The 25,565-nt window shown below is 37.8% G+C and overlaps 1 protein-coding gene across 7 annotated transcripts in view; it reads left to right on the forward strand.

The window, feature by feature from the left end:
• BBS9 (Bardet-Biedl syndrome 9) overlaps positions 1-6,901 on the forward strand; it is a 448,656-nt gene extending 441,755 nt beyond the window's left edge. For 2 of the 7 annotated variants that reach the window (XM_043589232.1, XM_043589228.1), the window contains 2 exons: positions 6,152-6,262; positions 6,472-6,901. In XM_043589232.1, coding sequence (XP_043445167.1) covers positions 6,152-6,262; positions 6,472-6,503 — 143 coding nt within the window. In that variant the 3' untranslated portion in view covers positions 6,504-6,901. Of the gene's footprint in view, positions 1-6,148; positions 6,263-6,471 lie in introns of all 7 variants that reach the window. The other 5 variants (XM_043589227.1, XM_043589231.1, XM_043589230.1 and 2 more) reach the window with 3 other exon arrangements.
• The last annotated feature ends 18,664 nt before the right edge of the window (positions 6,902-25,565 follow it).

Below are 25,565 nucleotides of genomic sequence, written 5' to 3' on the forward strand. Positions count from 1 at the left end.
GCCCTTTCAGACTCCCACCTTTAGGGACTTTTATCTTGGCCTATTTACTCTTCTTTTAGAGTTCCTAACTTTGATCTGAAAATAAATAGTCAAAACTTAGTTGTGTTTTTCAGTGTGCCAGGCACTTATACGCCCTCATCAATTTCTCTCTAATGAAGTAGGAATGCCATAGTCTCTATTTTATACATAAGGAAACTGAGGCTCATTTAAATGAAATAACTTGCTCCAGAGGGTTGGTTGGCTCATAAATACTGTGCCACAGTTTGAATTGAGGGCTCAAAACATAACATTAAATCTCGTATACCATGCCAACTTTCAGTGCTAGAGCTGGCTCTCACTAGCTCGTGGCAGCCAATTGTTGAATTTTTAGGAATTCTGTGAGCTTGTTGATAAATTCAGGCATTATTAAAAACTAAATTATGTAAATGTATAATCAAATACATTGTATTAAGAACAAAGATAATATACCTCAAAACTCTTCACTAATATTTTACTGCAGTTTACTATTATCTGTGCTCCTGAGGTTGGTGTCTACAGAGTCTGTATGGTGAAAGTGCTATCTAATTGTGAGGTCCTGTGCCGCTCTGCCAAGTGCCTTACCTGTGATGTCACCTTGCTTACTTGAAATTGGCCGCGATGGGAGTATTGACACCATGGAAATGGGCAGACACTACAGATTGCTTTTCTTTTGTGACAGCTAGCTGGTTACACCTTTGTCAGCCTACCAATGCTTACCTTACATTCTGATTTTGATCTCTATGTGGTATTCTAGATGATAGTCCCATTTGTTTCTTCCTGGCCCCCTATCTTGACCTTTGAACTCTATAAGTTTTATAATTAATGCCACAGTAGCAACCTACAGATAGGGCCCAAGGGTCTTTTTTTTTTATCATAATTTTTATTTGTTTACTTTTCTGACAGCGGGTAGAAATTCCTTAGTGTTGGAGAATTCCCTTGTTGAGAAAATGTATTCCACCTGATAAGGAAGAAGTTCAACCATCTGATAATTTGCTTTTAAATTAAGGAATATGTTTGAGGATAGTTTGGACTCCCTAAAAAAAAATAAAACAACCTAGAATTGAATTATCTTTATAAATATAGGGTGAACTCCTATTTGGAATTTTAGGTAAGGTTTTCTACGTAAATAATTTTCTGGATACATGGGGATTGCTATATGTGTTAATGTGTCATTAACTTGCAAAAAACTAAATTTTTACATATAGGTGTGGTTAACACAAATGAGCTTGCACATAATTCGCTAACAGTTCAGAGGAATAGGCAGCATGGTAAAAGGCCTCAAAAACATCCTCCTAAACATGTAATCTCCAATTTATAAACCATCTTGTTTCAAATGCTTCTATGCTGATGGTTCATAATTCATCATACATGCTTCATGTTTTAAAATTTTACCTGCAGGAGTAACCTACCACTTACAACATTGCTGTCTTATGAATATGTACTCAGAACTCCAACTCCTGATCCCAGATTCTCTTAATGAAGCTCCTCTTATACAAGAGTACAGAAATATAAGTAGATTCCCATAGTTGTGACAGCAGTAGGAATTGGGGAACCTGGACACCCTCCACTGGCAGGGAGAAGGGGACTGCCCTGGACACTGCATTGAGAGAACTGCCAGCCAGATATTTGAGGAAAACAGAGATACATAAGTTGTGATAAGCCCCTGTTGCCACAATGAGTTTTCTGGCTATCTGAACTTTAGATAATTGGGAGTTTGCTGAATTATTATTTCTCTAATTCTGTATATCATATTAATTAAGGTAGATCATAACTTGTGGCCAGAAGACTGGCATCTGCCTGCAGATGTTTTGTTACCTAAAATCTAGAGTAAGTGTTTAGAAACTTGCAGCAACTGACAGAGTACTTTTCAAAGATTGAATCTACTCCTAATGGACGAGGGTTGCTTTTTTATTCATTTCGTTTTTCTAGTAATTCCTTTTATTGTTATCACATTTTAGAAAAGTACTTTAGTAGTTTGTTTAGGTTGGAGATTTTAAAAACTGGTCCTTTTGAGAAGCATGGCTGCAATGGAAAGAGCTAGACTACAGCTCATGTAGACTTGCTGTGTGACCTTTGGCAAATGATGTAATCTCTAGGTTTACATTTAATTAATTGAGACTTTCTAGCAGGCTTGACACTTAGTCTTGCAAAGCTAAGTGAGGGATGCAAAAAATGTCAAAAGTTTTATTTTATTTTCTTTCCTAGCAGGAAGGTGGGAAATTTAGTCTCAGTTATTATTGCCCACCCCACCTTCCTTGGCTCCTATCTCCATATGGGACTCAGAAAACGAGGCCGCAGTACTGTCAACAGCCTCATTGCCTAACCCCACAGCAGAGGCCTGGTGCATAAGGGAGTCCTTGCTGAGTTTGGGGCTCCTGATGCCCAGCCCTCCTTGTGTTGATGACTCCATCCCTTGATGCCTTGCTCCCTTGGGGTCGTCCAGCCTGGGTCTCTTTAATCCTCTGAATTACTAGAGAAAATCTTTCCCCAGAGGCACTTTCATATCTTCAGTGAGCTCAGGTCATGGAAGACCAAGGCTAGAAAAGAAGGTATCTTCAGTGGACTTTTGATTTGGCCCCAGTACAAATTTCTGAAGCAGGGAAGCACAAAATGGCCTGCGGAAACTTTGTGGAAAGAGGAACAGGGGAGAGAAAGCTGAGGAAAAAACACAAATTAATATCAATACATTTATAATTATAAAATGAGGCCAATAAACCCTTCTTGATAGGGTTGTCTGAGGATTGTGTGAGCTAATGCATTGAAAATTCATAGCCAATTGCCCAGCACACACTAGGTCCATAGGACTATGATTTCCAGATCAGGAGATCCCCGGCTCTCACTTGCTTTTGCCTGTTGGCTCTTATGTGTTGCACACACCATGTGTGTTTGGATGATTTCATCCAGCTGTGGTTTTTCTTTCCCTTATCCTTTGATGGGACAGGCTCTAAGCCAAGGGCACTTCATCTAGTGTCTGTGGAAACCAGGCTCCACTTCCACGGATAGGCTTCAGAGGGTCTCTGTTAGTCTGGAAGTTTTATACTTTATTTCTGTTATTTTACTGCTTACTCTTAAGTTTTTAACAAACAAATTTTTTTTTTTCCTAATGAAAATCTCATCAGATATATTCATCTGTCCTTCTTAGCAGATTCAAATTCGGTAACTGCGAGGTGAGGCCTAAGATTCTGCATTTCTAAAAGGCTCCTTGGTGATATCCAGTGCTGTGGGTCCAATGATCTCACTTAAATTAGCAAGGCCAAAGTAGGCTTCTGACTTTCCGGATGTGCCTTTCATTGCCTATGAGCTCCCCCAAACTTTGCCGTTTTCTATTTTTCTGGGATATCTAGTCATCAGAAGCAGCCACCCTATTCTGGCATGCTTATAATTATAAATATTTCCACTCCACAGCTATTTGATCTGTCATTCTTGACCTCTACATGCACTTCATTCTAGTTAGCCATGGATGAAAACTTACATAATTACGTAACAGGGTTATTCCCATCCTGTTTATCTCCAGTCACAGAGCCCCTATTTCTTTCACATAGATGGGCATTCTAACCTCAAAATTCGATGTTGAAGGCCGGCTTTTTAGAACTACTTCCAGTATCAATGATTTTTACAATAAATCATAGCCCGAGGCAAGGATTAAAATGATGGTTTATTTGGCAAACTCAGGAATGAGGAAAAAGGCAAGGGGATCAAGGAAATATGTGATGTAAAACAAAGGGAAGAGACCCAGCAGGTACATCTACCCTGCACAGGGAGGCACTTTTCTAGGGGTTGACAAAAGTGAAATAATAGTTCAGAGTCTACCCAGGAGAAGCAGGAGGGGAATTTTCTTCCCTCTTTTTCCCTTCTCCCGTTTCCCATTGGTCAAAATTCCAGATCCCATACCTTATTGTTTCTTCCAAGCTGGGAGGGCAGAAACTCTGGGCATATGGTTGGTCAGTATGGCTGCATGGAGGCATCTCCAAAAAGGGGGGATGGGATTCCCAGGGCAAGTGACTAATCAGCCTTGCAGTGGGATTTGGGAGGTCTTTATCGTCTGTGTTGCCTCAATATTGAGTCAGCTAGAATAAAAGGTGGACACTAATTAATCAGTGGAGCCCTACCTCTCTCCACAAACATGGCAGATACCACTAACTGATCACTGCACTCTTCCCATCTGTTAGCTGGGTACACTTCTTCCCCGTGCCTGAAGTTTCCTTGTGTGTGAGGATAGCTACATGAGTAGAACATTCCTGGCCTCACCCTACTTCCTCCCTCCCACTGCCCCAGAGATGCCTTAACCTGATTTTTGACTTTACAATGAGAAACCAAACCATTCTTGGTCCTTTTTTCTTAAGATCAGGTTCTGTTCTGCAGGGAGCACATCCCCTCTTTCTGTTCTTCCCTATCATTAGTCTTAGAGAAGTATTTCTCCCTCACCCTACATACCCTTTTTTTTCCCCCTCAATTGGATGAGGGGCCAAGAGGCGAAGAAGGATGGTATTTCTTGGTCTTCTTCAAAGTCCCAGCAGCTTGGGGCCTGCCCTGGCCTCACAACACTCTAAACAGCACTCCTGGCAGCCACACTCAGTGGATTGCCATGTGGGATAAAGCCTCACTGAGACCTGCAGCCACAGTATCTCTTTGGCTAATGCTGCAACTGAGAGCCATAAAGTAAGTGGTTAGATAACATGGGCTTTAGGAGTCATCAACTTGGGTATGAGTTCGGTCTTACTCCTTAGGAGCTGTATGACTTTGGCAAGTTACTGCATCTCGTGAGATCTCAGTTTTCTTATGTGTAAGATGAGAATAATAGTATCTATTTCATAGTTTCTAGGAACTAAATGAGATAATATGGACAGAGTTTCTAGCACTTATAAAGTACTTAATAATGATAGTTATTGTTACCATGATCTACAGACTTTGGAAAGAGATTAAAAATAAGTCTGGTCCTCCTTCTGGATGGGGCCCATGCCATTTTCAGATATAGCCGGGCAAGTTCCATTGCACTGATGAAGAATTCTAACATTTCCTGCTGGGGAACCTCTGAGGTTACCTCTGATTCTTATTTTATGAATGTGGAGATGCTTTTCTTTCAAGTTTCCCTGGGCATTGGTTTCTTTTTCAGAGTTGGTGCAGAGAGATGAATGGTAAGGTGTGTTCTCCTTCAGACTTGGAGAACTTCATGCCACTTCCTCTTCATTTGAAGGATGTGGTTTACAAATCAGTGCTGAGATACCCTCTTTTTCCTCATAAACCCCCTCCTACATAAAGCCAAACTTGAGTACAGAGGCTTTGGACTCTGCGTGAGAAGCCTCAGAAAAGGAAAAAAAAATTCACACTTCATTAACAAGAAGAATGGCTTTGGAAAAAAATATGTATAGTATACAGCATGTCAGTACCTTTCCAGGAAATGATGGCAAATTAGTCAAATCAAGTTGCAGATATAGTCAAGAAATTCTCACATGAGTTTCCCCTACAAGATTTTGGTGAATAAAATCAAACGACTTATACCCAATATTTTAGAAGTGCAGTGGTGCTGGCTCATCCTCAAGTCACTGTGGAATTGCCTTGGAATTGAAAGCTTCCACAGTGCAGCTTATGGCTTTGCTGCTGAATTATGAAGTGTTTGTGTCTGTGCTGTGAAGTGCTGGGATGCAGGGATAGACTCAAATTCCAGAGAAATACCACCACAATCACCGTCTCAGAATACCAGCACCCTTCCTCTTTGCTCAAGAAAGGTTTTATTCCCTCGTGGTCAATGTGCTTTGTTTTTTATAGTTTCTGATGCTGTGGTATTAAAGAGAATTCCTGCTGGGGCGCCATTATATTATGATATCACATATGCAATAGGTTTTGTCCTTTCTGACTTAAAAAAAAATAAATTTAAAGGCAACACCATTGCTGCTGTTGCTAAGTGATATTGGCATAATATGTCTTTGGGGGCAATAACTCATTCCTTGTATTTTCACCAAAAAGAGAGACATTTAAGATTATTCTCTTTGGTCTGCTCCTGAAGATTATTGCCACATCATTTGTTATCTTTACGATTGGCACGTTTTTAAGCTGCAGCAAGCTGTGGTTGCCGTGTGGAGAGGCAGATTTTCCTGCATATTGCTTAAAATACTGTCTGTATTTTTCCAAGTAGGTGGCTGTACTACCATCCCAGAATCAGACTTAGAAGAAAGATCAATAGAGCAAGACTCCACTGAACTGTTTACCAACCACAAGCACCTCATTGTAGAGACGCCGTTGCCTGGTAAGAAAATGGGTGGTCTTCACCAATGATATGTCAGGGACAGTGGCACTCTGGTCAGTTCTTGTCATACCAGAGAGCATTTTGCGAAGCTGCTTGTTTTCCAACTTCATCCTTTGCCTCAGCACTGGTGCAGCTGAATTTGATCATTTGTATACTCCTTTCAATATTCAAACCTTTTCTCTCTCTCTTGCCCTCTTTCTTTTTTCCAGAAGTTTCACCCCTCCAAGGAGTCTCGGAATAGTTCAAGTAGAGTTGTCTGGTTGAGGGGAAGATGGCTTTCCCAAGGCTGATCCTGTGTGGACCTCAGGCCAAGCACAAATGTAGGGCTGGCCCGGTGCTTCATCCATCTCACCTGCTTGGAGATGATATGTAGACTGGGGATTGGGATTTTTTTCTTATTGTGCTAGGAGGATTTGTAATACCCAGGGCAAGTCAGTTGAAACCTAGGTGGGAAAAATATTGCTGCTTTTTGGTCATCTGTATGCTTGCAGCCATCTGATATAGTGAGAGGACATCTTTTGGGGACAGACTTTATAATGCAGAGGCCTAGATCCAAAGTAATTTGATACCCCATTCTTTTCACAGAATTCTTATATAGTAAATGTATCAAATTTAATAAAGCATCTCATTGTCCAACAATATCTTGGATTTGATTTATAACTAGAGGGTTATATAGATGGTTTCTCCACGTTATTTCTTCAAAGGAAAGAAACGGAAAGGAACTGAAAACTTTGCTACTCCACGCCCGGTAAGACTCAAATATGATTGTTTTATATATAAAGTAAACTACACAATTTTTATATGATTTGTTTATTATGCTAAAAATGGAAGAAAGTAAGTTTTTAGAATTGTATGAAGATTTTCAAATATTTTATAGGGATGCAGTACATTAACATCCTCTTTTCATTACCCCATGGTGGCACCTTTTAGAAATTCAGGTTATAGGGGTGCCTGAGTGCCTCAGTTGGTTGAGAGGCCGACTTCAGCTCAGGTCATAATCTCATGATTTGTGAGTTGGAGCCCCGTGTTGGGCTCTGTGCTGTCAGCTGGGAGCCTGGAGCCTGCTTCAGGTTCTGTGTCTCCCTCTCTGCCCTTCCCCTACTTGCCCTCTGTCTCTCTCTCTCAAAAAAAAAAAAAAAAAAACCTTAAAAAAAAAAACTTAAAAAAAATTCAGGTTGTAAAAAAATTCACTCATTACAATATGCAAGAAATAAAAGAGATTTTGCCAATTTCCAGTTAAAATTACAGTTGCAAGACTGACTTATGTAAACCAAAATATGTGCCAGTTTTGGAATGCCTCTCTGTCGGTATAAAGGGGGAATACAGTTCATGGTTTTTCTATAAGTGAAATGTCAAAAAATTGAAGAGGATGTATTATTTATTATTTCTAGCGTTCTTTTTTAGGAGATGCAGCAGAAGATAAAATATTATTAATTGTCATGCATGGAAGTGGATAACTTTTAACCTTTGGATGAGAATAACCATTAGGTTAACGTCACCCAGCCTGTGGGGACCAGTAGAAGATGTCATGGCTCCGCATGTGACTATACTTACAAAAACGCTACACTTCTGGTCATCTTTAACAGCTTCATTCAAGAAAGGTTACAAGACAAGTATATTACTTCTTTAAAATGTGTTTCTGTGTTATGTCTCTCTCTTTTTCTCTCTTTTTTCTTTTCTTTTGTATGTTTGTTTTCTGTGGTTGTTTTTGTGCTATGCATATGTGCTAGTGCTAATCTCTGTTCTATTTTTTCTTTTTTTTGAGAGTCATACCTTGTTTGTATGTGTCCTTCTGCCTTCAACTCTTTCTTTTTCTTTTGTGTTTCTACATTCATGTGCCTTGATCAGTTTTTCTCTCCCTTCACTTACTCCCCCAATTCCTTCCCTTCGCCTTTTGATTCTTTCCCTTTATTTCCTGTGATTCAAAACCGAAGCATATTGTTTCATTAAAGGGTTACTTTAAACATACATGAATGTAGTGCTTTCTCTCTCTCTCAAATCCCTCCTCCATTGATTTCCTTCTGTATATGCCCTCCATTATTGTTCCATCCTGTGGGAGAGTGACTACCAGTCCAAATTCAAAAGGCTTCCTATCTCCGGTTTGGGAGTTTAAGGTGACTTTTGTTGTTACAATTACATGTCATACTGAGAATTTTTCTGTTAAGAAGTATATTTGTAAAATGTTTTCCTGGAAATCATTATCAGTATCTTAAGTCTATTGGCACAATTACTTGACCAGATAGTTTTATTTTTTATTTGAATCACTAGTACAGAACTCTATATACATATAGCATACATATATTTTGAGAAATCTAATTTATTATCATTTGCATTTTACTAGCTGCCAAAAGGAAAGAAGTTACGAATTAACCTTTTCAACATTATCAAATATCAAATATAAGTTCTAAAATGATAAAATAGGGGTACCTGGGTGGCTCAGTCGGTTAAGCGGCCGACTTCGGCTCAGGTCATGATCTCGCGGTCCGTGAGTTCAAGCCCCGCATCAGGCTCTGTGCTGACAGCTCAGAGCCTGGAGCCTGCTTCAGATTCTGTGTCTCCCTCTCTCTGACCGTCCCCCGTTCATGCTCTGTCTCTCTCTGTCTCAAAAATAAATAAATGTTAAAAAATAAAATAAAATGATAAAATAATTTGATTCATGATTTAAAAGTATCCTTTGCTTAAAAAAATTTCTGAATTTACGTTACGTAAATTTAAGTTATGTCTTTTACCCCTGATGTTAGTATGATTTAAAAACATACATAAAGTGTTTCTGCTAACAGCCAAGAATTACGTTACCCTTTGAAGTGGCTTTTTAAATATCAAGACATAAATAATTGTTAACTCCTATTATTTTGGCACTAGTATTTCAATCTTTAATAACGATTGTCTATTATCTCTTTCCTGTGTGTGTGTGTGTGTGTGTGTGTGTATACATGGTCTTGAAATCTTACAGTAACTCACAAAGCTTTAAGAAGAAAGATGATCCAGGTTTCTGATTAGCCAGATAGTCTCGCTGTTACCAAATATATCAGAATAGATACTTACAAAATAGCAAACATTTAGTAAATTCTTAGTATGTGCTAGGTATGATTTCATTCACTTCTTCCAACATTACTGTGATGTAGATAATGTTATCTCTATTTTGCAAGTAAGAGTACTGAGACTTATACAGGCCAAATAACTTAGCCAGTATCCCACAGTTAGTGTGTAACAGAACTACAGAACTGGGATTTTAATCCAGGCTGATTCCAAAACCCAAATACACACCCAAATGTAGAGATTATTGGTAAGACTACAGTAAAATACATTTTAAACCTGAAGGTTTTTAGTCTAAGGTAACTATTTTTGATTTCTAGTGTGGTTGTACCTTTAAAAAATACACCTATTTTCTATACTTCTCCTTTGGTGAATGACCTGTTCATGTTCTTTTCTTTTGGGGGAAGTGGTGATGGTGGTAAGTATCTCCTTATCGAATAGCAATAGCCTTTAAATAGAATAGCCTTTAAAAATGGTATTAATCTTTGCTTGATTGGATATGATATAGACATTGTTGTCAGTTTTTCACTTATCTTTCAATTTTGTTTCTTTGTTTTTTAAAGAAGTTTTCTAAATTTTAAGTAGCTAAATCTATTAACCCCTTTCTTTGTGGTTGCTAACTTTGGTGTCCAGCTTGGGTGGTCTGACACCAGGGTCTGCTACCATCTCCTGCCTCTTCTCTGTGCCAGTCTGTTGTGTTTTGTGCTATGGCAAGCTTCAGTCATATCCTCCATGGGAATGCACTGGGTTTTATTTTAGTTAGTTAGTTTTAAATGTTTTTATTTATTTTTAAAGGAGAGAGAGACAGAGCATGAGCTGGGGAGGAGCAGAGAGAGAAGGAGTCATAGAATCCAAAGCAGGCTCCAGGCTCTAAGCTGTCAACACAGAGCCCGATGCGGGGCTCAAACTCACGAACTGTGAGATCATGACCTGAGCCGAAGTTGGACGCTCAACCAACTGAGCCACCCAGGCGCCCATTATTTCATTTTTTTTAATTGTAAGTAGGCTTCATAGCCAGTGCAGAGCCCAGTGGGAGGCTTGAACTCATAAACCTGAGATCAGGACCTGAGCTGAGATCAAGAGTCAGATGCTTAAGTAGGCGCCTGGGTGGCACTTGGTTAAACATCCAATTCTTGATTTCGGCTCAGGTCATGATCTCCCAGTTCCTCAGTTCAAGCCCTGTGTTGGCTCTGTGCTCACACCTGGAAGCCTCCTTGGGACCCTCTCTCTGCACCCCCATCTCAAAATACCAATACTAATACTAATAAACTTTTAAAAAATGCTCTAAGAGTTAGATGCTTAGGGGTGTCTGGGTGGCTTAGTCAGTTGAGCGTCCAACTGCAGCTCAGGTCATGGTCTCACAGCTTGTGAGTTGGAGCCCCATGTCAGGCTTTGTGCTGACAGCTCAGAGCGTGGAGCCTGCTTTGGACTCTGTGTCTCCCTCTCTCTCTCTGCCCCTCCCCGGCTTGCTCTCTGTCTCTCTCAAAAATAATAAACGTTAAAAAAACAACAACAACAGAGAGAGACACTTAACAAACTAAGCCACCCAGGTGCCCCTGCACTGGATTTTATAAGCCACAGAGCTGTGTTCTCTTCTGCTCTCATCTCACAGAGGTTTACATGAAATGCCTCCTAGGTTTTACCCAGCTCCTTCATCCTTGGGAGAATGACACAAGTAATAGACCCCACAGCTTTCAAAATCCTGCTCCCTTCTGATGTTTGGCCCATCCTGTGGGCTCTCCTTTAGGATGATTAGCTTTCCCCAAAGGTTCTTTAGCACTATTGTAATTACCCTTACCCACTCCCACACCAGCTCTCCAGACATGGCCAGACATGTTCCCATCCCACGTGAGCTCAAGTTTGGGCGTGCTGTGCCCACTTAAATCTATATGTACAGAGGCAAGAGAGGCAAGTCAGTTATGAAGCCTGTGCCCCATTCCTCCCATTCTCCAAACTTTTTGGTTCACCAGCCTCATGAGAAACTGCTTGGTATTTCCATAGGTCAACTCTCCCTGGAGCCACAGGGGTTCCCTCACATTGAGGAACATCAGATCGTGTTACGAATAGCTTTTCTATAATCAGCATTAATCAAAGTTATTCTCTGGATTAAAAATGACTAAGCAAAGAGACCTCTTTTTCTTGTTTTTGTTTTTTTATTTTTTAAAAAAAAATCTGCCTCTGACTAGTCAGTTGTCTGTGTCACAGTATACACAGTTCCCTGTCATATAAAAATGTAGGTGAGGATGAGCAAGAGAATCAAAATAAAATATATGTGAGGATGTTCAAGCTCCTTGAAAAGCATTATGTAAATACAGGATTGCCGGCGGTCATCTGCCATAGCACCAGTGTCTTTTGTTGTGAGCCAGCAGGTGTCATCCATGGCCTCCTGTTCAGAGATTAAGGGTGTGTCCACAACATTCAGGGAGCTGATGAGGGGCAGGCTGATGGGAGGCACCCAAAGGTTTTCAGCCTTGGTTGTACATTAGGATCTTTAAGTATTTCCAGAGGATTCTTTAATAACTATTGCTCTTGTAATAAACAAACAAATCCCATCTTTGTATCATTTAGAATATTAGTGCTAGTGATATAAATAATTATTAGTAATAGATTCTTGTTACTTAGCATTTGGTATATTAACAGCAGGAGTTTTAGAGAAAACGCTTGGACATCGTGCTCTAATAATTCTGAAAGATCCAGAGTGGAATGTATTATCATCAAAATTACATGATTATTATCATTTATAGCAGTAACATGAGCATAAAATTATACTGATAATTATAGTTTTTTCTTTATGTCCAACAGCTTCTTTTTTTAATGTTTATTCATTTTTGAGAGAGAGAGAGACAGACAGAGTGCTAGCAGGGGAGGGGCAGAGAGAGAGGGAGACGGAATCCGAAGCAGGCTCCTGGCTCTGAGCTGTCAGCACAGAGCCGGTCGCGGGGCTTGAACTCGTGAACCGTGAGATCATGACCTGAGCTGAAGTCGGACGCTTAACTGACTGAGCCACCCAGGTGCCCCTATGTTCAACATCCTTTGATGCAAAAAGCAAACATTATCAATTAAATACTAAAACAGTATCGGAGAGGTTTCTGAAAGAGCAATACAAGGTTCAATACACAATTTAGATTGTGTCAGATGCGGTCCTTTTTATAGTCTTTTTGTGTACACCCTCTTGAATTAGCTGGTGTCATTTTTCTATTTTTATGGCTGAATTATGGAAGCTCTGTGACATCCCATGTGTTGAGGGTTTTGCTGAATTGGACTTTAAAAGGTATAACTTACATTGCAGCACAACTGCCAAGACCTAATCAGAGTAAGATGCCTGTGAGCGTGGTCACATCCCCCAAGGCTTCATCTCTGGGCCAGAGAGAGGGTCTCCATTCCAGCTGATGTGGGAAAAACATTGCAAAACCCCTCATTCTCAGGTTTGCTGCTGTTTCACTTTAATTATATTCAGCCCACACCCCAACGCATCCTCCAAGGCTCAGTCTGAATAAATTTATCTCCTCATCTGGACACCAAGAGCTGCATTTGAGGCCCTCTTAGAACAAGTGGGGGAGGCATTGTGGATTGTTGCCTTTTAGTCCCATTTTCTGGCTCCTTATTACATCCTTTTTCTTCTCTTTTTATTTTGCTCCACTTTTCAATGTCTTCTTTCTTGTTGTTTTGGCACGTCCTTGTAAGTGCCTTAACTCATTTCTGTAACAGGTGGGGGTGATTAAACCAATATTGGCACCTCTAAAGATTTTTCTAATCACATTTGCTGGTGGTCATGTTTCCCTCTTGAAAAGTCCCGAACTCCCTGCTTCTCTTTAAATGTGCTTATCACTCACTTACTCTATTTCAGAAGTTGAATTTTCCTTTCCTGCTGGGATGGATTTGCAAACTCTTTGGACACACCTCTTCTTGGATTCTTTCTACTGTTCAGTAAATTTTTTGCTGTATCAGTAAATCAACCTCTTAAAAGAAGTCAACAAGGGGCGCCTGGGTGTGGCTCAGTTGGTTAAGAGCCCAACTCTTGTTGTTGGCTCAGGTCATGATCTCACAGTTCATGAGTTGGAGCCCTGTGTCAGGCTCTGCACTGACAGTGAGGAGCCTGCTTGGAATTCTCTCTCTCTCCCTCTCTCTCTGTCTCATCCCCACCAGTGCTCTCTGTGTCATAATAAATAAATAAATTTTAAACAAAAGAAAAAAAAGTCAACAAGTCACAGAGAAATGGAGAAATCTGTGATCTTAACTTTCCTAATTTATTTTTGCAGATTGTGCTAAGACGGTAATAAGACTGTCCTACTATATTTACTTAGATATGGCTTTAAAGAGAGGTATGATTCTTAATTCAATACTTGCTGACATTTTTTTCCGTGAGTACTTAGGTGACATTTTAAAAATATTTATTTATTTATTTTGAGAGAGAGAGGAAAGGGGAGGGACAGAGAGAGAGAATCCCAAGCAGGCTCTGAGCTGTCAGCACAGAGCTCAACACGGAGCTCGATCCCACGAACCATGAGACCATGACCTGAGCCGAGATCAAGAATTGGACACCTAACCAAATGAGCCACCCAAATGGCCCTTAGGTGACATTGATTTGAACACAGAATTCAGTTTTTGTGAGTATATGAATCATGTACAATTTTAGAGCACCTTTAAAGGAAAAGAATACATAATTCTAGGGGTACCTTGGTGGCCCAGGTGGTTGAACATCCAACTCTTGATTTTTACTCAGGTCATGATCTCATGGTTGTGAGATCCAGCCCTGCATTGGGCTCCACGCTGAGTGTGGAGACGGCTTAAGATTCTGTCCCTCTGTCTCCCTCTGTATCTCTGCCCCTCTCCCCCATTTATGCTCTCTCTTTTTCTAAAATAAAAAATATAAATAAATACATAAATACAAACATACATACATACATAAATGGAAGAATATCTATTAAAACATTAGATACTACAGTATGGGTGCACGACTCAGTTAGTTAAGTATCCGACTCTTGATTTTGGCTCAGGTCATGATCTCAAGGTTCGTGAGCTTGAGACCTGCATTGGGCTCCACACTGGCAGTGTGGAGCCTGCTTGGGATTCTCCCTCTCGCTCTCTCTATCCCTCCCCTGCTTGCCCTCTATCTCTCTCTCTCAAAATTAATGAACATTAAAAAAAAGAAATACAAAGGTATATGTTTATAGAATCAGAAAGAACGACACATTATACATGTGTAAAAAGTTGACAACTTACACAAATATCACAAAATGCATAAAAATAATATACTTATTAACTGCTTCATACAGCTTTTTAATACTTCTGCATATTTTGGATGCTTATTGTTTATTTACCTCTTCAATTATCAACAATTTTATAATTTTATTTTCTATAGAATAAATTAAAAGATAACTTAATTTTCCTCTGGCATTGTTGATCAAACATTTGAAAAATTACTGTTTATAAAAGTTTCTTTCTGCTCTATAACTTATTAGTAATGGGTAAGTTTTTAGGATTATTAACATATTTATGAAAACCATTATCAAGCTTCTTTCATACCTACAATGTATGATTTCAGGGCATTACCAGTTTTATTATTCAGCAATAAATTTTAAATAGCCAATGAATTGATAACTCTCCTTAACCAATTTGTCATCAATGTCCTCATTGAAGTTAATCTTCATCACTACCAGAATTTTATGTCAAAGCAGCCAGGTACTAAATATTTTCTCATTGTCTTCATTATGATTCACTCTTCTTCATTAGCTCAGTTGTTATGCAATTCAAGAGCCTATTCATTCTATTTGAAATTTATCATCTCATCTTAATGAAGTAATCTGGGTATGATTTGAAAATGTTTTTGTTACAATTTTCTTGTTTATATGAGAATAATTTATATTGATTTTATAGAGGAGCTGTATGACAATGTTCTTATATGAGAGGTCTGTAATTCTACACTCTGAATTATCAAATATTTCTGACAGCACAGAACTTCTACTTTCCCTTGGTGTTCCTGAAATAGGTCTCTCCTTACACTCTTAGATGTGTGGTGTTCAGAACATCAGATTTTGTGTGTTTCATACTGTGATTTATCTCCACCAGACTTACACTTCTGATGCCATTTCTCATCTAGCACTGCAACCTTTTGCTTTGCACCTTCCTCTTGTGACATTGGGTAAGTAGGAGCAATGGACAATAGTGGAGTTCCTGGAATCCATTCCTCCAGCAGAACAGCTGGTGATAATCTAACCGTATTCGGAGTGGACTGCAAGCCACATAACTATATCCCATTAACCCAAATTGAATGTCTCCCAAACTCAGTTCCCCTTAGCCAGATCCAATGCCCAATACTAGGGGAGGACAAATGGAAGAGACAGCAGTCTTTACCACTCATGATTAAAATGGCCTTTTCAAATTTTACAAAAACGTGGCCATGTACCTCGCTAAGGAAAGTGTCCCAAAGTTTAAGCCTTATCAATGTCGTAGTAAATCCACCTCTATTACAGCATGAAAAAATAGAAAGTATGCTTTAAAGAGTTCATTAGTTTTTTTTTTCCATAAAATATAACTGCAAAAAATGTCCAAGGCAAGAGTATGTGTGTGGGAGTGGAGAGTGCAGATTTTGTAAGAATGTATTAAAACTTCTTTTACGTGCATTCTAAGTCTCTTCAAGTGTGCCTATCTTTGGGCTCAACTGTGAATACAATTTCACTTTTCATTTTTGGTAATTAGTTTTTCCCCTAGAGGTATCAATAAGCTGTATGGACTTGCAGAGCAATTCTCTAGTGTATGGCCTTGATTCTCTAGAGAGATGTTTCACCTTATATATACAGGGACAGTTCTGCTGATCCTTACCTCTTGGCAACCATTCCAAGAGTAGCCCCCAAAGGGATTGAATCAGTCCTTTATCTCAACTGGCTGAAGGATATAGATAAAAAGGTAAAAAAGCACAAAGCAGGCTATTAAATTTAAGCGGGCCACAGCCCCTTTATTGGCTCTAGGATTATTAGGTGGGTGAGAGTGAAGAAGTTTAAAGTGCTGTGAATTTAACTAAACTGTTTAACTGGCTACAGTAATTAATGTTTGTTCCATCTGGTACCAGGTCCAGAGAGAGAAGCTCATTGTATCACCTGTAAACTCTCATTTCTATGCGCTAGGCATTCCATAAAAACATTAAGATCATCTGAATATAGGGAACAATTGGAACTGAATGCTTTTATGTAAACAAAGAATGTAGAAACTTTACCTTCTCAGTTAAGGCAGAGTAATAATTAAGCCTGGATTTCCATCACTTGGCCATTTAGTGAAGTTTAGGTCTGTAATATTGACTGAGTCTTTTAATGTTACCTTCCTATGTTTAGGTGAACTGTTATTTATTTAGGATGAAAATTAAGAACTCTCTTTAGGTCTGTAGTCATAAGTAAGGGAACTGAAGCTTTTATTTTACTAAGTCTTCTGGGATAAAATTAAGGAGTTACTCATTCCTCTGGGAAAAGGATGGTATGTAATCCCAGTTTTTCACACTCAGCAGCTCACAAAAATGAAAAAAAGCAATTAACAAGTAATTCTGCAGGAAAACATTAAACATTCTCCAGACTTAGGATGGATAGAGAATGAGAGTTAAGATTTATTGTCAACTTTCCCCGAAGTGTCAATAACAAATCATAAAACACACACACACACACACACACACACACACACACACACACACCCCTTCTGAAATCAGTGATATCTGGGTATGGTTTTCCTTTTCCATCCTAGTAACAGTGATGTACTTTTCTCCAGGCTGGTCTCCAATTTCATCACCTCCTCTGATGCCTGGCAGCCTTTGTTCTTCATTTAAGTCCCTCCCATCATTTGTATGTATATAATTTATTCCTACAGTGGCATTAGTTTATGTCATCTCTCAATCTTTGTGCAGTCTGTAGTGCTGGATCCACTGGATATACACATGCAAAAAGAAATGAATTTAGACACAGATCTTACACCTGACAAAAATTAACTCAAAATGGTTCATCAATCTAAGTGTAAAGCACAAAACCATAAGACTCCTAGAAGATAACATAGGAGACAATCTAGGTTGTCTTAGGTACAGTGATGGCTTTTTATTTTTATTTTTATTTTTTTTAAATTTTTTTTTTCAACATTTATTTATTTTTGGGACAGAGAGAGACAGAGCATGATCAGGGGAGGGGCAGAGAGAGAGGGAGACACAGAATTGGAAACAGGCTCCAGGCTCTGAGCCATCAGCCCAGAGCCTGACGTGGGGCTCGAACTCACGGGCCGCGAGATCGTGACCTGGCTGAAGTCGGACGCTTAACCGACTGCGCCACCCAGGTGCCCCCAGTGATGGCTTTTTAGATGCAAAACCAAAGATACAATCCATGAAAAAGAAAACTGATAAGCTGGATTTTATTGAATAAAAAACGTAAGCTTTGTGAAAGACCCTGTCAAGAGAATACAAGCCACAGACCTGTCTTCATAGACAAAGAACCGTTAACCCAAAATATATGAAGAACTCTTAAACCTCATCAAGAAGAAGAAGAAGAAGAAGGAAAAAACACCCTGATTTTAAAAATGGACAAAAAACCTGAACAGACATGTTAACCAAAGAAGATACACAAATGGCAAGTAAGTGTATGAAAATATGCCCAAGAACATCTGTCACTACAGACGTGCAAATTAACAATGAGATACTATGACACTTATATTGGAGTGGCCAAAACCACAGCACTGGCAACACCCAAGTGCTGGTGAGAATGTGGAGTAACAGGAACAATCATTCCTTGTCTGTGGGAACACAGTATGTTTTGGCCACTTTAGAAGACAGTTTGGAAGTTTCTGACAAAGCTAAACATAATTAACACACAATTCAGCAGTTACACGCCTTGGTATTTACCCAAATGAGTTGAAAATTTATGTCCACACAAAAACCTTCATATAAACATTTATAGCAGCTTTGTTCATAATTGTCCCCAAATGAAAGCAACCAAGATGTCCTTTAGTAAGTTAGTAAATACACTGTAGTACATATAGACCATGGAACAGTAGTCAGTGCTACAAAGAAATGAGCTATCAAGTGATGAAAAGACTCTAGGGATCTTAGGTGGCAAAGGCTGTGAGTGTCGGTGGGTGACAAAGGCTGCTGGAGTCCTCCTGCTCTTCCTTTTTCTCAGAAAGGGAAGTTGTGGCATCAGTCTGGGCTGCCCTGAAAGATGGGGCAAGGTCGATACAGGTAAAGTGTTTCCTACAATTTCTCTATGCAGCCATCCCTGGCTGTTGTGCTCCACTGGGTTGCTGCAGCTTCTTATACTCTGGAGCTTTCTCAGAACTATTTCCCTTCCTTGTTAAAATGTTTCTATGGGGGGATGAGGGTTGGGACCTCCTGGTCTGACATTACCCATAAGAAACCACTCCTTCAATTTCTTACAGGAGGTATCAGTCAGAGGTAGAAAAAGAAAGCAATGTAAAGGTACGTGGATTGGAAAGGAAGGTACAAAACTGTCATTATTTGCACATATTATGATTGTCTATATAGAAAGCTCCCCATCCAAATTACAGATGAATTACAAGTAAACTATTTTAATTGCTAAGAGTTAGCAAATTTGTTGGGCACTAATCCAATATGTAAAAGTGAATTTTATGTCTCTGCAATAGCCATTAGAAGTTAGAAAATGAAATTTTAACAATAAAGATAGTTCTTAAAATAGCAATAAAATATAAAATATATAGGGAAAAATCTCACAAAAGACATGCAGGCCTTTTATGTAGAAATTCATGAAACTTAAATAAGTGGAGAAAGAGAATATGTTCTAAGAAAACAAAAATGATAATGATTTATAGATTTTAATGCTATTCCAAAAAAAAAAATTCCAACAGGACTTTTCATGAACCTTCACAATCTGATCCACCCCCAAACAGTCACTACTGAACATGTTCCACCAATGTCAAGTCTGATTATAAAGGTGAAGGCAGTGTGCAGTGAAATTCAGGGATATACAAATAGGCCAGTGTAACATAATAGTGTGTCCAGAAACAGGTATGTCCAAATATGACAAAGATAATATTGCCTAACAATGGGTGAAGAATGCTGTCGAAGCAATTGTGTAACCATATTAGGGGAAAAAATGAAATTATTGAAGTACTACTCATACTTTAACATACAGAAAGATCAATTTCAGTCGGATTAAATAATAAATGTGAAAGGATAAAGCTAAAAGCATGTTAGAAAAACATGTAGGAGAATGTCTTTTTATGACTCCAGTATCATAAGGTCTTATTTCTTAATTTAATAAATTATAGTCATAAGGGAAACTATTGTTGAATTGGATTGCTTTAAAATTAAGAATTTATAATCATCAAAAGACCCATAAGGAAAGCAAAAATTATCTCACAAAGTAAGAGAAAATATTTCCAATGTATATAACCAAAGAAGGATTAGTATCCAGAATGTATGAGGACCCCCAACAAATGAATAAGAGATACCTTAACAGAAACATAAGCAAAAACATAAATGATGTTTTGCAGAAGGGAAATGATTAATATGCTAAAAATGAAATTTTAAAAGCATAATTTCATTATTAATCAAGTGCAAATTAAACTACAATATGATTTTTCACCTACTGTTAGGAAAACAAGAAAAAGTCTACAAATAGCAATGGTTGGAAAGGATATGGAAGAGCAAACACCCACATCTGTCGGAGGTAGGAGTTTTCAGTTGGCTCTGGCCAAGAGTTTGGCATTTCTTAGCAACGTTGTACATGCACCTAACCTACAACCAGAAATTGCATTTCTAAATATGTACCCTAGAGGAATTCTTGCACTCATGCCCAAGAAAAACTTACAAGAATAGTCACAGAAGCATTATTCATAAGCAAAAACCCTTCAAACTATCCAAATATTCAGCAACAGTAAAGTTGACCGATTTTAATATATTCTTCTAGTGAATTAACTAATGTGCAGCAATAAAAGTTAATTAAAGCTCCAAGGATTATGAATCTCACAACAGTTTTTTAAGCAACAGAAGCAAATAGTTGAATGCATACCTTATGATTCTGTTTATAAAAAGTTCAAATCAGGCAACGCGCAACAACATACTGTTTTGGACTATATACCTAGAGGAAAACCGTAAGGCAGAGATAAACAAAGTTTTAGAATTGAGATTATCTTTTGTTTTTGTTTTTTGATTTTTTTTTCAGTTAATTTATTTTGAGAGAGAGAGAGAGAGAGAGAGAGAGAGAAGGCATGAGTGGGGGAGGGGCAGAAAGAGGAGAGAGATAATCCCAAGCAGGCTCCGTATTGTCAGCACAGAGCCTGATGCGGGCTCGAACTTAGGAACCGTGAGATCATGATCTGAGCTGAAGTCAGACATTCAACCAACTGAGCCACCCAAGTGCCCCTTAAGGTTGCCTTTTGGAGATAGAGGAAGGAGACAATACCACTGAGGAGGTGAATCAGAAGACCTGTTTTATTTCTTGAGCTGGCTAGTGTGCAGATCTTTTATTCATTTCATTATTTTAAAAACTCCTTATAAAACTATTTATAGGTTTTATGTACTCTTCTGGTTGTGTAAATTATATCACCATAAAAAATTTAAAAACAAATAACCTCTTGTACCTCATCTCCCTCAAGATTCTGATGAGTTTCAGCCCTTGAGAGATGTGCCCCATTTTACAAATCCCTACGTAGCCTTGCCAAAACAGATTTTGGTTACTTTCCTTGGTTTAAGAAAACAATGGGTATTTTTGTTTTTCAAATGTAATATTAGATGTTATACCATATCAAATATGCCTTATCTAATTGTGTATACCTATCCTCTATTTTTTCTCCTCCCACCAACTACCTCCTCCCATATCCACCCTCAACCCTTGAGAATTTCCATACAGTAGCCATATTTGCAGTCAGGGATTAATAGTAGAAAATTTTGCAAATATTAACTTTCTGATCTAACAATCCCATCTGTGTCTCCTCATCCTATAAACATTCTATTTGACAGTACTGTTGAAATCTAGTTTTCCTCTTTCATTTTATTATTAACTTGCAATGTATTGTCTCTAAATCCACAGTGAGCCTGGGATATAAGTAATTTGCCTCACAAGGTCGTGTTTCTCACATTCCAGATATTAATACAGGTCTTAACCCTTGATCAGCTTTAAGAGTAACAACAACACACTAATACTTATCACATCTATCACATGTGTTGCAGAACCATAGTTGGTAAAGAATAACTATAGATAGACTAACCATATGATGGATTATCCAAACACTTTTAGGAGTGAAAGGGGGCACTATTAAGAATTGTTCTGGGATGACAGGCATAAATTAGAATAGTCCTAGGAAAATTGGGATGTAGGGTCATCCTAATCATAGAGAAATCTAGCTCAATGAGTGCACAGATGAAGACACATCTGGTTTAGTGCAGGTCCCATTTTAGCAATTAAAACATTGTAAACAGAAACTATCCTGGCTTAAGAAATGTGCCCTGCCATCACTGTAGTTCTTAACCAGAACTCTTGGCAGATGTGTTTGCTAGGCTTCATTGACACCAATAATGGAATGCTTATTTATCAAGAGGGTTTTTCTCAGCATCCATGCAAAGTAACATGTGCCCAACTAATCTATTACAGAAAGATGGTTTTGTATTTTTTATCTTTTTAAATGGCTGATTATTACCTGAAGCAGCATAAATATAGTAACTTGGGTCCTATTCTAAATGGGCTTAAAATCTAGATAAATGGTTTAGGTATAAGACAAGAAGAATAAAAATTCTTTCTGGAGATGATATGGAAAGTATTTTTACAGGTTTATAAGTAATAATAAAATAATGAGAATGAGCCTTTATGGAGTTCATACTACATACCAAACACTGAGTTCTATTCATATAGCACATAATCTTCTTAACAGTCATATTAAAAAGTTATTATTTCTTTCATTCAGGTGAGGAAACTGTTAAGGAATTTGCCTAAAGTTACATAAATTGTGGAATTAAGGATATAATTTCAGGTCTGTCTGATCAGAAGTCTGTCTACTATCTATTAGGCCTACTGATTGGGTTTTTTCCTTTATGATTTATATTGCCAATGTATCTCTACTAATACAGAGGTCAGGCTTCCTTTGGACATTCATAAGGTGGCTCTTCCATTTCCACTATACAGCTACTATTGGAATGATCAGGTTGATTTTAGGAAACATTTCCCCATGATTTGGAATGATTTTTATATCTGTCACCAATGACACCTATAAATCAAATGAGGAAACAAACAAAATATTTTTAAAAATCAAATGGAACTTCTAGGGAAAATTACAATATATGAGAGAGAGAAAAAAATACTGGGTAGGCTTAACAGAATATTAGACACTATATAAAATTAAAAATTAATGGGGCGCCTGGGTGGCGCAGTCGGTTAAGCGTCCAACTTCAGCCAGGTCACGATCTCGCGGCCCGTGAGTTCGAGCCCCGCGTCAGGCTCTGGGCTGATGGCTCAGAGCCTGGAGCCTGTTTCCGATTCTGTGTCTCCCTCTCTCTCTGCCCCTCCCCCGTTCATGCTCTGTCTCTCTCTGTCCCAAAAATAAATAAACGTTGAAAAAAAAAATTAAAAAAAATTAAAAAAAAATTAATGAATTTGAAGACATAGCAATAGATACTACCCAAATGAAATTTCAAAAGAAAAAAATCTGAACATAAACAGACCTTCCATGACTTGTATGAAATATCAAGGGTGCCTGGGTGGCTCAGTCGTTTGAACATCCAACTCTTGATTTCAGCTCAGGTCCTGATCCCAAAGTCATGGGATCGAGCCCTGTGTCAGACTGTGCACAGAGCATGCAGCTTGCTTAAGATTCTCTCTTTCTCTCTCCCCTGCTCACTCTCTCTTTCTCTTTCTCTCATGTATAAATAAAATAAAATAAAATAAAATAAAATAAAATAAAATAAAATAAAAATACATATAACTTGAGTTCCTGAGGAAAGTTAGTGGTTGGAGTGTGAGGAGGGAGAAAACAGTATTTGCAGACTATAAAAGGTGAAATTTTCCCAAATTTGATGCAAACTGTAAACCTAGTAATCCAAGAAGTTCAATAAATGCCAAGCAAAATATAAATAAGATTGTAACAGGCATGCCATAATCAGCTTGCTGAAAACCTGTGGTGTAGGGGGAATTTTAAAGCATCCAGTGAAAAAGACACATTCCATCTAGGAAAGACAAGATAACTGCTAACTTCTCTGTGGAAACAATGCAAACCTGAAGACAATGGAATGTCACCTTTAATATGATAATGAATAAATCTGTCAGCTGAGAATTCTATATTCAGTGAAAATATCCCTCAAAAACAGAGTTATGGTAAGATTTTCCTACAAAGAAAGTTCATAGTTAATTGTCAGCAGATCTGCATGACAATAAATATTTTAAAAGTTCTTCAGGCTGAAAGAAATAATTCCAGATGGAAACTCAGATCTATACAAAGGAATGAAGAGTGCCAGAAATAATGAACATTCAGGTAAATATATAAAATTTTTCCTTCAATTTTTTTTTCATTTAAAAGAAAATTGGATGTTTGTAGCAAAAATAACACGTTTTGGTATTTATCCAGATGGACACTCAGATCTACACAAAGGAATGAAGAGTGTCAGAAATAGTAAACATGTAGGTAAATATATAAAATGTATTCCTCATTTTATTCATTTAAAATGCAATTGGAAAGGGTTGCCTGGGTGGCTCAGTTGGTTAAGCGTCCAACTCTTGATTTCAGCTCACTGCATGATCTCAGGGTTCATGCGATTGTGATTCTCTCTCTCCTTCTCTTTCTACCCCTCCTCTACTCACGTGTACTCTCTCTCTCTCAAAATAAATAAACTTTAAACAATAAAATAAAATGGGATGTTTGTAGCAAAAATAACATATTTCAGTATTTATTACATATGTAGAAATAAAGTATACAGTAGTACCAAGGATAGAGGGAGAATTGAAAGTATACTGTTGTAAGCTTCTCACATTACACACAAAGTAATACTATAATATTTGAAGGTAGGCTGTAATATGTTTAAGATATATTTAGTAAACCCCAGAACAAGCACTAAAACAAACAAACAAATAGGTGTAGAAGGGAATATAGGACACAGAATACTAAGAAATACTCAACTAATCCAAAAGAGAAAAAGAACTGAAATAAATGAAAAATAGAACACAAATAGCAAAATGGCAGATTCACATACAACCATACTGATAATTATATTTATTGTGACTTTTTTCAGACTGGATAAAAAAGGCAGATCTAAATAAATACTGTCTATAATATACAAAATTTTAATATAAACGCACAGTTAGGTTAAAAGTAAAAGGAGGAAAAAGATATACCATGCAAACATTAATCATACATAAGCCGGAGTGACTATATAAATGTCAGAGAAAGTAGACTTCAAAACAGATTGTCAGAAATAAAGAGGGACACTGAGTAACAATAAAAGGACAATATGTTAGGAAGACATAACAATTTTAAATGTGTATGCATCCAATAACAGAACTTCAAAACACATAAGCAAACACTGGCAGTTAAAAACAAAAACAAAACAAAACACAAAACAAAAAAAAAACCAGATCTACAATTAAAATTTGGAGATTTCAGTAATCTCTCAAAAATTGAGAGGACAAATGGACAGAACATTAATAAAGATATAGAAGACATGAACAACCTTATCAGCCTAATAACATCTGTAAAACAGCACATTTAACAATGACAATACACATGATTTTTTAAGTGGCCAATAGAATATCCACCTAGGTTGATCACATGCTTGGCCGTAAAACAAGTCTCAACAAATTTCTGAAACTCCATTCTTAGCATATGTAAAAAGAGTAAAAACACTTACCTCAGCCAGTTGTTGTGCAGACTAGGCTTAGTTAAAATATATCAATCTTTTGGTGTGAGGTTTGCCACATAAGTAGAAACTCAAATGATTGTTTCATTTCTTTCCCTCTCACATATTTTAAAATATAGTCATTAAACTTTATCAGAAACAAGGTATTTAACCTCACAGGTCAAGCTATCAAGGTTTTATTTAATGTTATTTAGTGTTAAAATTACATTTCTATAAAGCCAAGTATTCAACTGAATATCCCTTAAATAAATACAATCTTTCTTATATTATCAGCAAACTAAACATCAACAATTACACTTGCTACTGTGCTTACCTTTGAGTTCCTCTAAAGCTCCTCTGTATTTTATTGCTGTATAAATATTTAGAAGACTTTAAAAGGCTAATTTCAGATTTGGGCCTTCTCTGTTCAACAGTTTATATTTTAAA

The sequence above is a fragment of the Prionailurus bengalensis genome, chromosome A2 (genome assembly GCF_016509475.1).
Source record: "Prionailurus bengalensis isolate Pbe53 chromosome A2, Fcat_Pben_1.1_paternal_pri, whole genome shotgun sequence".
In the NCBI taxonomy this organism is placed as follows: Eukaryota; Metazoa; Chordata; class Mammalia; order Carnivora; family Felidae; genus Prionailurus; species Prionailurus bengalensis.